This window comes from Salmo trutta, chromosome 39, assembly GCF_901001165.1.
Source record: "Salmo trutta chromosome 39, fSalTru1.1, whole genome shotgun sequence".
NCBI classification, from domain to species: domain Eukaryota; kingdom Metazoa; phylum Chordata; class Actinopteri; order Salmoniformes; family Salmonidae; genus Salmo; species Salmo trutta.
Window position 1 is genome coordinate 9,511,608 of NC_042995.1, and position 12,676 is coordinate 9,524,283.

Consider the following 12,676-nt stretch of genomic DNA (forward strand, 5'->3'; position numbering starts at 1 on the left):
GGAGTGGAGTGGGGGATTGCACAAGCCTTCTGGAAGATGTGATGGTGGACAGGGGGGGGGAAAAAAGGATTTGTTAATATGAAATGGAGCTCACACAGTACTTTTAGAAGAGCTACACGAGGAAAGTGAATGTGACGAGTGATAAATTAACTGGGGTGGCGGGTGCAGCGATGACCGCCGAGAAATGAGCTGAGTGTGGTGAGGAAATGAGCTGAGTGTGGTGAGGAAATGAGCTGAGTGTGGTGAGGAAATGAGCCGAGTGTGGTGAGGAAATGAGCCGAGTGTGGTGAGGAAATGAGCCGAGTGTGGTGAGGAAATGAGCCGAGTGTGGTGAGGAAATGAGCCGAGTGTGGTGAGGAAATGAGCCGAGTGTGGTGAGGAAATGAGCCGAGTGTGGTGAGGAAATGAGCCGAGTGTGGTGAGGAAATGAGCCGAGTGTGGTGAGGAAATGAGCCGAGTGTGGTGAGGAAATGAGCCGAGTGTGGTGAGGAAATGAGCCGAGTGTGGTGAGGAAATGAGCCGAGTGTGGTGAGGAAATGAGCCGAGTGTGGTGAGGAAATGAGCCGAGTGTGGTGAGGAAATGAGCCGAGTGTGGTGAGGAAATGAGCCGAGTGTGGTGAGGAAATGAGCCGAGTGTGGTGAGGAAATGAGCCGAGTGTGGTGAGGAAATGAGCCGAGTGTGGTGAGGAAATGAGCCGAGTGTGGTGAGGAAATGAGCCGAGTGTGGTGAGGAAATGAGCCGAGTGTGGTGAGGAAATGAGCCGAGTGTGGTGAAGGTAACTCGGAGGGGACTCGTGGTGATTTATTGTTTCTCTTCTGTCCAGAGGGAGTGGGTGTGACTAGGGACAAGAATTGACTTGAATTGCTCTGCGGAATTGAAAGGAGTTATAACGGGGTTAGGTTTAAGTGTTGAGGAGGAGCAGTTGAAATGGAAGATTCCAGATGTTTGGTGAGAGAAGATGTCGTCATGTGGAGTTTTGATGCAGAGTCTCTGCCAGAAGGGTAAAGGTAGGAAGTGTCAGTTATCCCGTGAGCGCTTTTGTTCTGTAAATACTACAGCGTTTTAGGTGTCAGGTTTATGGGCCTGTTGCAGCAGTGTGTAGGAGTGAGATACCTAGATGTGAGAAGTGTGCAGGAGGGCATGAGATGAAGAACGTTCTGTGTGTTAGTTGTGGGGGTGCAAATGGAGCTGGAGATCTGAGGTGTCAGGTGTGAGAAAGGCAGATTGAGGTTGCCAGGGTTACAGTATTACAGAAAGTGTTATTTGCCAAAGCAGTGAAGAGAGTGGTAGAGGAAGATTGGTACAGGGTGAGGGATCTTGAGAGGATTCCTGTGAGTAGGCATAGACCAAGAGAGAGTGATGGGAAGAATATGTGCTTCATTAAGGTGGGCTTTTTAGCATTTATAGCCATGGTTGTCAATTGTATTGCAGAAATTGACAATTTATTGCTCTCAAATTTTGTACACAAATTTGAGATTTTCTCCTTTGCAAAGATAATCCATCCACCTGACAGTTGTGGCATATCAAGACGCTGATTGAATGGCATGATCATCATTACACAGATGCATCTTGTGTTGGTGACAAGAGTAGCTGAGTAGGTCCTGCCTTGGCAGCAGCCAATGGGGATCCCTAATAAATACAAATACAGAAATGCCACAGTCTCAAGTTTTGAGGGAGCATGCTATTGGCAAGCTGACTGCAGGAATTTCCACCAGAGCTGTTGCCAGATAATTTAATGTTTATTTCTCTACCATAAACCGCCTTCAATGTTGTTTTAGAGAATTTGTCAGTAGGCTCAACCAGCCTCACATCTGCAGACTGCCGTGTATGGCATTGTGTGGTTTGCTGATGTCCATGTTGTGAACAGAGTGCCAAATGGTGGTATCAGGGTTATGGTATGGGCTGGCATAAGCTACAGACAACCAACACAATTGCATTTTATCGATGGCAATTTGAATGCACAGAGATCCCATGACAAGATCCTGAGACCCATTGTCCTGCCATTCATCCGCCGCCATCACCTCATGTTTCAGCATGACAACGCACAGCTCCATGTCGCAAGGATCTGTACACAATTAAAAATGCTGAAAATGACCCAATTCTTCCATGGCCTGCATACTCAGACATGTCACCCTTTGAGCATGTTTGGGATCGACATGTACGACAGCTTGTTCCAATTCCCGCCAATATCCTGGAATTTTGCACAGCCATTGAAGAGGAGTGGGACAACATTTCACAGGCCACAATCAACATCCTCACCAATTCTATGTAAAGGAGATGTGTCCCGGAATAGGCAGTGGCAGCTACCCACTTCTCCAGTGCTTACTGTGTACATTGGGAGGAGCTGGAACCAAAAGTGAGCCCAAGAGGTGGTGACCTGGGGGTCTCTGAGGTACCAGAACACATAAAATACCTTTATAATAAAGCATTGCATGCATTATCATGGCTTCAGCGTACTGGCATAGAGCAGTGGTGTGGAGCCACTTGCAGAAGTTGCACACATGGAGTACATTTATTGTAGCCTGGAGTCTAGGAAAAATGTTGCCTTTTCATTCAATTCTACATCATTTTAGATGACTGGAGACTTTCGCAGAATCTTTTTTAATACCTCACAAATGACCAAAATGACAGGCTACTTTGACACTGACAAACTGAGAATCTGAGATCAATAAAAACGACATTCTCTAATACATCAATAGCCTAGGCCAGGTGTGAGGAGAAACACAGTGGGCAATACCGAGCATGAGCTAGTGAGATCCTATTGGTGTGTTCTAGCACATATCTGCATATTTCTGTTAGGGAACGCCACTGTGAAGCGTTCATGTGCAAAAACTCAATTCGCGTTCCTTCTAAACAATGCACTTTTTATTATTTTGCAAAGGGTAAACTCTACAAAACTTAGTCCACTCTGTTCACAACTGATTTTAGTTTTGGGAACAGAACTGTATTAAGATCAGATTTTTCATCGATTAGAACATTTGCATAATGTCAGCCAAAATCCATCTCGTTCCATCTTCTCCCACTGCCGGCCAGTGGGCTTCCTCTCACTACCCTATTTGGTAGTGCGTGGAAACGCAAAGCGAATGCTTCACATTTATATATCCGGTGAAATATCTGTCTCATTGTTCTATCTGTGGCTGCGCTGTGGTAGTGGGGGACAGTAAGTTCCGGGCAGGCACACACCATTGTTCAGAATAAAGAAAGCGCCGGAACTGTGCAGTCTGTTTCTGTATGACTACAGGTATGTAATAGCAGGTGTTAAACTTTCTAAAGTTAGAAAGAACATGTCATACCATGATAGGTAACAAATCTGTTAAATTACATCAAACCTGATAATACCTTTTCTGTCAAACAGTGAACGTGATAACTATTTTACAAAGTCCCATAGCTAGAAACTTTGGGTTTGTCTGAATGGATGTACATTTCCTGAAGGTAATTTAATAATAAATTTAATTCGGAGTTAATTTAGCATGTTGGTTTTGTCAAATTCATGACCTGGTAAAATGGCGGCGCCCACCCTGTCTGCGTCAACGGACTTCAGTGCGGGTGCACCAGAGAGAGACAATTTCACGGTCTCACAAACAGTAACCTCGTACTATATGGTTTTGTGCATTTATGTGAATTTGTGAAATCTACTATAAGTTAAGCGCACTTATTTAAAGGGTCTAATTTGGATGAATTCATGTATTGTTGTCAATGCTTACCTACCAGATCTATTGAAATGAGAACAGTGCTTGACTTGGACAGGAGCTCATCGGAGCTGAGTACCGTCACCTCAAATGTCTACTGTTTGAGCTCATGTTCCTCTTCTAGAATATTAGTTCAACAGTATTGTGGGGCTCCTGCACCTAAATATAAACAGTACCGGCACCTATTTCAGTCCAAGTCATGTGGTGAATTAGATAATTGATCAAGAAGCAATATAATATATTTTTAGAGAATAAAGAATGTACCGGAACTGTCAAGACAATAACTTGTCTGTTTCTCATTGTTACTACAGGCCGACTCAGAGTAAGTCTGAGTCCGGTAACATCAACAGTGAGGACAAACCCAGCCTGCCTCTCTCCTTCCTCACTGAGTCCAAACCTACAGTCACTGGGTCCTGATTGTGACAGTGGAGCCCAGTTTACACTGCAGGATCCAGAGATGGCATCAGTGAAGCTGGAAGACTGCAGTCAAACACTGGAGCTGAATGTCAACATTAAAGATGAAGAAGAGGAGGAGAAGATTGGGACATCTGTTTCTCATGGTAAGCACAGGTTCTGTCTAAGTCTGTTGTTCGCTCCAACTTCCCACTGTGCATGAAAAGTTGCAGTAGAACTGTTTCAATGAGAAGCTAGATGTTTTTTCATGCTACTCAGACTTGCATGGTTTGACACCAGTATTGCCAGCATTTGTTTTATTCACTGGGCTATCTGGAGTGATCAGAGAGTAGACTAAAGAAGTGAAGTAGACACACTGCCAGTGTTTTTTAAATGTCTATGAAATGAGTCTGTGTAGGTACTGTCGTGGAAATATTGAATCAAGTATTTCTAAGATACCGGAGCTTGTGAATTGAAATAGACTTATTACTAAAGTAACAACGCCGAGCAATTCCATGGAAGAACTGATTCTCAGTACTCAGCTTTTATACAGTTTTACCCATACATAACATTGTCACTCCACTTTATGTAAATTATTAATACCTTCTAGCCTTGGCCACCCTAATCTTGCTGCCTTTCTTATTGGCTCAGACATTAGGTCATAGATTCTATTGGTGGCGTGACACACAGACATGCACACTCCTACTGCAGGTCTAATGGTGCCTATAACTGATTAGCTAATGTTCCTGTCCAGAGGCCTTCACAAGTTCAGGCTGATGTTGTCTATGTATGATTAACCCATGTCCAGTAGCCTTCACAAGATCAGATATGGCCCAGACCAGTCACGTCTGTGTTGGTCTACCTTGCCTCATCCACACGGATTCTGCTTACTGTTTTTTATATGTCTAATGGTTAACTCGATATTGATCCAGCTCTGTACATTCAAATGGGCTCAGCCTTCATTCTGCTTACACATGTCTAATATTTAACCTTATATCGATTCTACTTCAAAGAGAACAGTATCGGTACTGAAAATCACCAGATGACTAAATTCTCTAACATTACTAACCCTTGTGATAGTGAGTGGAGAATGACACGCCCCTTTTTAGCTTTCAACTCTTACCCACTTAGAGTGGTTTTATTCCCCTTTTGTGTTGTACAGCCTACTGATATGAATACATACACTACCGTTCAAAAGTTTGGGGTCACTTAGAAATGTCCTTGTTTTGAAAGAAAAGCACTTTTTTTGGCCAATGAAAAATAAAATTGATCAGAAAAACAGTAGACATTGTTTTGTAATGTTGCAAATGACTATCGTGGCTGGAAACGGCAGATTTTTTATGGAATATCTACATGGGCGTACAGAGGCCCATTATCAGCAACCACCACTCCTGTGTTCCAATGTAATGTTGTGTTAGCTAATCCAAGTGTATCATTTAAAAAACGTTTTCTAATGATCAATTAGCCTTTTTAAAATGATAAACTTGGATTAGCTAACACAACGTGCCATTGGAACACAGGAGTGATGGTTGCTGATAATGGGCCTCTGTACGCCTATGTACATATTCCATAAAAAATCTGCCGTTTCCAGCCACGATAGTCATTTACAACATTAACAATGTCTACGCTATTTCTGATCAATTTGATAAGCAATTTTTTGTAAAATAAAATTTCTTTCAAAACAAGGACATTTAAAAGTGACCCAAAACGTTTTTTTTAAATGTAGTGTATGTCACCCGGTACAGCCAGAAGAGGACCGGCCACCCCTTTGAGCCTGGTTCCTCTCTGTTTCTTCCTAGGTTCCTGCTTTCTAGGAAGTTTGTCATAACCATTGTGCTTCTGCATTGTATGCTCTTTCGTGATTTTATGCTGGATTTCTGTAAAGCACTTTGACAACTGCTGATGTAAAAAGGGCTTCGTAAAATAAATTTGAATGACATGTACAGTACCAGTCAAAAGTTTGGACACCTACTCATTCAAGGGTTTTTCTTTCTGAATTGTAGAATAATTGTGAAGACATCAAAACTATGAAACATTATATATGGAATAGTGTAGTAACCAAAAAAGTGTTAAACAAATCAATATATTTGAGATTCTTCAAAGTAGCCACCCTTTGCCTTGACAGCTTTGCAAACGCTTGGCATTCTCTCATCCAGCTTCATAAGGTAGTCACCCGGTACGCATTTCAATTAACAGGTGTGCCTTCGTAAAAGTTCATTTGTGGAATATTTTTCCTTAATGCGTTTGAGCCAATCAGTTGTGTTGTGACAAGGTAGGGTTGGTATACAGAAGATGGCCCTATTTGGTAAAAAAAACAGGTTGATATTATGGCAAGAACAGCTCAAATAAGCAAAGTGAAACGAAATTCCATCATTACTTTAAGACCTGAAGCTCAGTCAATCTGGAACATTTCAAGAACTTTGACAGTTTCTTCAAGTGCAGTCGCAAAAACCATCAAGCGCTATGATGAAACTGGCTTTCGTGAGGATCGCCACAGGAATGGAAGACCCAGAGTTACCTCTGCTGCAAGGGATAAGTCAATTAGAGTTACCAGCCTCAGAAATTGCAGCCCAAATAAATGCTTCAGAGTTCAAGTAACAGACGCATCAACTGTTCAGAGTAGACTGTGTGACTTAGGCCTTCATGGTCGGATTGATGCAAAGAAACCACTACTAAAGCACACCAATAAGAAGATACTTGCTTGGGCTAAGAAACACGAGCAATGGACATTAGACCTGTGGAAATCTGTCCTTTGGTCTGATGAGTCCAAGTTTCAGATTTTTGCTTCCAACCGCCGTGTCTTTGTGAGACGCAGAATAGGTGACCAGATGATCTCCGCATGTGTATTTCCTACCGTGAAGCATGGAGGAGGTGTGATGTTGTGGGGGTGCTTTGCTGGTGACTGTCTGATTTACTTAAAATTCAAGGCACATGTAACCAGCATGGCTACCACACCATTCTGCAGTGATACGCCATTCCAGCTGGTTTGGGCTTAGTGGGACTCATTTGATTTTCAACAAGATGACCCAACACACCTCCAGGCTGTGTAAGGGCTATTTGACCAAGAAGGAGAGTGATGGAGTGCTGCATCAGATGACCTGGCCTCCACAATCACCAGACCATAACCCAATTGAGATTGTTTAGGATGAGTTGGATTGCAGAGTGAAGGAAAAGCAGCCAACAATTGCTCAGCATGTGTGTGAACTTCAAGACACTTGGAAAAGCATTCCTCGTGAAGCTGGTTCAGAGAGTGCCAAGAGTGTGCCAAGCTGTCAAGGCAAGGGGTGACTACTTTCAAGAATCTAAACTACAAGCTATTTTGATTTAACACTTTTTTTGGGGGGGGGGTTACATGATTCCATATGTGTTATTCCATAGTTTTTATGTTTTCTCTATTATTATTCAATGTAGAAAATAGTAAAAATAAAGAGAACCCCTTGAATGAGTAGGTGTGTCCAAACTTTTGACTGGTACTGTATATTACGCCAACTGCCTGGTTCTTCTGATGTTCACACAGGAGATCATGTTGAGACATTCTCTACATCCAGAGAGCAACAGCAGGAAGATCACAGAGCTAAGAGGTCTCACCACTGCCCACACTGTGAGGAGATTTTCCCAATTCTATCAACGCTAAAAATCCACCTACAAATACATACAGGAGAGAATCTGTATTTCTGCACTGACTGTGGGAAGAGATTCAAAACATCAGGGGTTCTGACAGTTCACCAGAGAGTACACACAGGAGAGAAGCCTTACTCTTGCTCTGACTGTGGAAAATGCTTCATAACATCATCTGAGCTAAAAGTTCATCAAAGAACACACACAGGAGAGAAGCCTTACTCCTGCTCTGACTGTGGAAAATGCTTCATAACATCATCTAACCTAAAAGTTCATCAAAGAACACACACTGGAGAAAAGCCTTACTCCTGCTCTGACTGTGGAAAGAGTTTCTCTCAACCGGGCCACCTAAAACAACATGAACGTATACACACAGGAGAGAAGCCTTACTCCTGCTCTGACTGTGGGGCGAATTTCTCTCAACTGGTCCACTTAAAAAGTCACCAAGGTATACATAAAGAAGGTATACATAAAGGAGATAAGCCTTACTCCTGCTCTGACTGTAGGAAGAGCTTCTCTCAACTGGGCTACTTAAAACGTCACCAAGGTATACATAAAGGAGATAAGCCGTACTCCTGCTCTGACTGTGGAAAGAGTTTCTCTCACTCGAGCTACCTAAAACAACATGAACGTATACACAGAGGAGAGAAGCCTTACTCCTGCTCTGACTGTGGAAAATGCTTCATAACATCATCTGAGCTAAAAGTTCACCAGAGAACACACACAGGAGAAAAGCCTTATTTCTGCTCTGACTGTAGGGCGAGTTTCTCTCAATCGAGCCACCTAAAACATCATGAACGTATACACACAGGAGAGAAGCCTTACTCCTGCTCTGACTGTGGAAAATGCTTCATAACATCATCTAAGCTAAACGTTCATCATAGAACACACACAGGAGAGAAGCCTTACTCCTGCTCTGACTGTGGAAAATGCTTCATAACATCATCTGAGCTAAAAGTTCATCATAGAACACACACAGGAGAGAAGCCTTACTCCTGCTCTGACTGTGGAAAATGCTTCACACAATCATCTGAGCTAAAAGTTCACCAGAGAACACACACAGGAGAGAAGCCTTACTCCTGCTCTGACTGTGGAAAGAGTTTCTCTCAACCGAGCCTCCTAAAACAACATGAACGTATACACACAGGAGAGAAGCCTTACTCCTGCTCTGACTGTGGAAGGAGTTTCTCTCGACTGAGCAACTTTAAAACACATGAACGTATACATAAAGGAGAGAAGCCGTACTCCTGCTCTGACTGTGGAAAGAGTTTCTCTCACTCGAGCTACCTAAAACAACATGAACGTATACACAGAGGAGAGAAGCCTTACTCCTGCTCTGACTGTGGAAAATGCTTCATAACATCATCTGAGCTAAAAGTTCACCAGAGAACACACACAGGAGAAAGGCCTTACTTCTGCTCTGACTGTAGCGCGAGTTTCTCTCAATCGAGCCACCTAAAACAACATGAACGTATACACACAGGAGAGAAGCCTTACTCCTGCTCTGACTGTGGAAAATGCTTCATAACATCATCTGAGCTAAAAGTTCACCAGAGAACACACACAGGAGAGAAGCCTTACTCCTGCTCTGACTGTGGAAAATGCTTCATAACATCATCTGAGCTAAAAGTTCACCAGAGAACACACACAGGAGAGAAGCCTTACTCCTGCTCTGACTGTGGAAAATGCTTCACACAATCATCTGAGCTAAAAGTTCACCAGAGAACACACAGGAGAGAAGCCTTACTCCTGTTCTGACTGTAGGGTGGTGAGTTTCTCTCAAATGGGCCAGTTAAAAAGACACCAAGGTGAACATAATAGTAGCCTCATCAGTTCTCTCAGACCAGCTACGATTAGTCACTCCACTTAATTCTCATCTCATAAAATAATTGGCAACATTGAGTTGGATCAAATGAAGAAAGTGTAGAACACTATTGTAATCCTATTGTTTCTCACTGTGAGAACAAGGCAGAGGAAAGGGAGCATCATAGAATGTTAGCCTCTTTTTACTGATCAGTGTACATCTTGTCAGTTTTGCTGTGTTTTTTTTAGCCCACGTCCGTAGACACATCCCAGCTCTACTAGTACTGCACCTGTCGACGACACAAGTTGTTCTGTTTCCACGAGCACATCCAATGCTAGCATCAGTAATTCTACATTTGTTGTTTGCCCAGCTAGCATGGACACTGCGGCTGCATCAGAATCACAACTGTCAGAGCTACTGCCTGCTTACTCGGGAAAGCACCAAACAACAGACAGGGATGTTGGACCATCGAAGAGGTGCAAATATGATGAGACCTACATTGATTTGGGATTTACTTATATTGGGAATAGTGCCTTTCCTCAGCCACAGTGTGTTATCTCACAACTCGATGAAACCTTCACTTTTGTGAATGCAGACATTTAGAAACAAAACATGCCAATTTGAAAAATAAGCCACAGGAGTTTTTTGAGCGAGAGTTGAGACGACTTTCCAGTAGTAAGACATGTATAAACCAACAGATGCCATTAATAAGAAGGGGCTAGAAGCATCTTATATTGTGAGCTACTGAGTGGCCAGGACAGGCAAGCACCATACTATTGTGGAGGACTTAATTCTTCCTGCTTCTGCGGATATGACTGCGACAATGCTGGGGAAAAAGCCTAAAAAGCTGTACTGTTTCATGATGCATCAGTGACATGGCAGATGTTTTGAAACAATTACTGCTTTGCGTACAAGCCAGTGAATTCTATGCGTTACAGCTGGATGAGTCAACAGACATGGCGGGCCTGGCACAGCTCCTGGTATATGTCCGTTACGTTTTTTGGGGGTCAATTAAGGAAGACATCCTCTTCTGCAAACCACTTGAAACCGGGACAACAGGGTATCTTTTTAAAGTACTGGACAGCTTTGTGACATCAAATGGACTTTGGTGGTCAAGATGTTGGTATCTGTACTGATGGCGCAAAAGCCATGACAGGGTGACAGTGAAGCGGTAACACGCGTGCAAGCAGTTGTTCCCAACGTTACTTGGGTACACTGCAGCATCCACCGAGAGGCTCCTGCTGCCAAGGGAATGCTTGAAAGACGTTTTGGACACTACAGTGAAAATGGTTAACTTTGTTAACAAGGACAACACACAGGTCTTTCCATCATTGTATGATTTTGTTTGTCTGAAAATGAACTCAAGCTTACGGACAAGGTCAAATGTGATCTAGCGAAGCACCTGAGTGAGTTTGGTGTGTAATTACGCAGATACTTTCCTGAAACGGATGACAAACTGGATTCGTTACCTCTTTCATGCCCTTCCTCCAGTAAACTTACCGATATCTGAACAAGAGCCTCATCAAAATTGCAACAAGCAGTTCTGTGAAAATATAATTTAATCAGAAGCTGCTGCCAGATTTCTAGATTGGGCTGCACTCAGAGTATCCTGCCTTGGCAAATCGCTCTGTTAAGACACTGATGCCCTTTGCAACCACGTACCTATGTGAGAGTGGATTCTTGGCCCTCACTAGCATAAAAACTAAATACAGGCACAGACTGTGTGGAAAAGGATTTAAGACCGACTCTCTCCAATACAACCCAACATTGCAGAGTTATGTGCATCCTTCCTTTCAAGCACACCAATCTCATTAACCTGTGGTGAGTTATTCACAATTTTCAATGAGCAAGTAAGGTTTTATATGTAAAATGGCTAAATAAAGAGCAAAATTTATTATTATTTGTGCCCTGGTCCTATACCAGCTCTTTGTCACTTCCAACGAGCCTGGTTTTGACAAACTGAATCCTGTGTGACAGGCTAACAATATTTGAGTGTGCTGACCCTGGTACGCAGCTGGAGGTTGAATGTTTGAAGAGGTACGGGACTATAAACATTTTGGGAAACGCTGGTCTAGATAATCCCAGTTCCTGCTGTGTCATGCTGATGGGATACTAGGGTATGGAGAAACCCATAAGTACATGCATCCATGCCTTGTGTCAGCATTGCAGGCTGGTGGTGTGTTTTCATGGCACACATTGGGCTCCTTGATAAATTGGAGCAACGTTTTAATGCCACAGGATGTCTAAACATCATTGCCAATCAGGTGCATCCCTTTATGCCAGCAATGTATCCAGCTGCAAATTGATTTTTTCATCAGGATTATGCCCCATGCCACAAGGCTTGTCCAGGAATGGTTCCATGGAAACCGTGACAGTGAATTCAGCTTACTGCAGTGGCCTGCCGAGTCACCAGATCTCAATCCAATTGTGCATCTGTGGGAGAATATGGAACGAGCTATTCGGAGTAGAGATCCACTCCCAGCCAACCCGACACAACTGTGGGAAGCATTGGAGTCATCGTGGCCCAGCATCCCTGTGGGTTTCTTTCCACACCAGGTGGAGTCCATGGCCTGACGAATTGAGGCTGTTCTGAGGACAAAGGGGATTGCAACTCAATATTAGGAAGGTGTTCCTAATGTTTGTATACTCAGTGCCAAAGGAAAGTATTCAGACACCTGGACTTTTTCTACATTTTGTTACGTTACAGCCTTATAATAAAATTGATTAAATAAAAAAAGTCCTCAATCTACACACAGTAGCCCATAATGACAACTTGAAAAGTTTTTTAGGGGGCAAATAAGTATTCATACCGTTTGCTATGAGACTCAATTGTTCTCAGGTGCATCCTGTTTCCTTGATTGGAGTCCACTTTGTAAATTCAATTCAAACAGGCACACACCTGCCTATATAAGGTCCCACAGTTGACAGTGCATGTCAGAGCATGGTGAAACATGGTGGTGGCAGCATCATGCTGTGGGTTTGTTTTTCAACGGCAGGGACTGGGAGACTAGTCAGGATCGAGGGGAAATTTGAACGGAGCAAAGTACAGAGATCCTTGATGAAAACCTGCTCCAGAGTGCTCAGGACCTCACTGGTCCACCTTCCAACAGGACAACGACCCTAAGCACACAGCTAAGACGATGCTTACAAATAGTTTTGAAAAACCTGTTT

At 43.1% G+C, this 12,676-nt stretch overlaps 1 protein-coding gene across 1 annotated transcript; it reads left to right on the plus strand.

Moving 5' to 3' along the window:
* Positions 1-7,606: 7,606 nt before the first annotated feature.
* Positions 7,607-10,124, plus strand: LOC115179236 (gastrula zinc finger protein XlCGF17.1-like). Its single transcript, XM_029740627.1, has 2 exons — positions 7,607-7,684; positions 8,800-10,124. Exons 1-2 carry the CDS (start codon positions 7,607-7,609, stop codon positions 9,457-9,459), a joined length of 738 nt encoding a protein of 245 aa, XP_029596487.1. The 3' UTR covers positions 9,460-10,124.
* Positions 10,125-12,676: the final 2,552 nt, after the last annotated feature.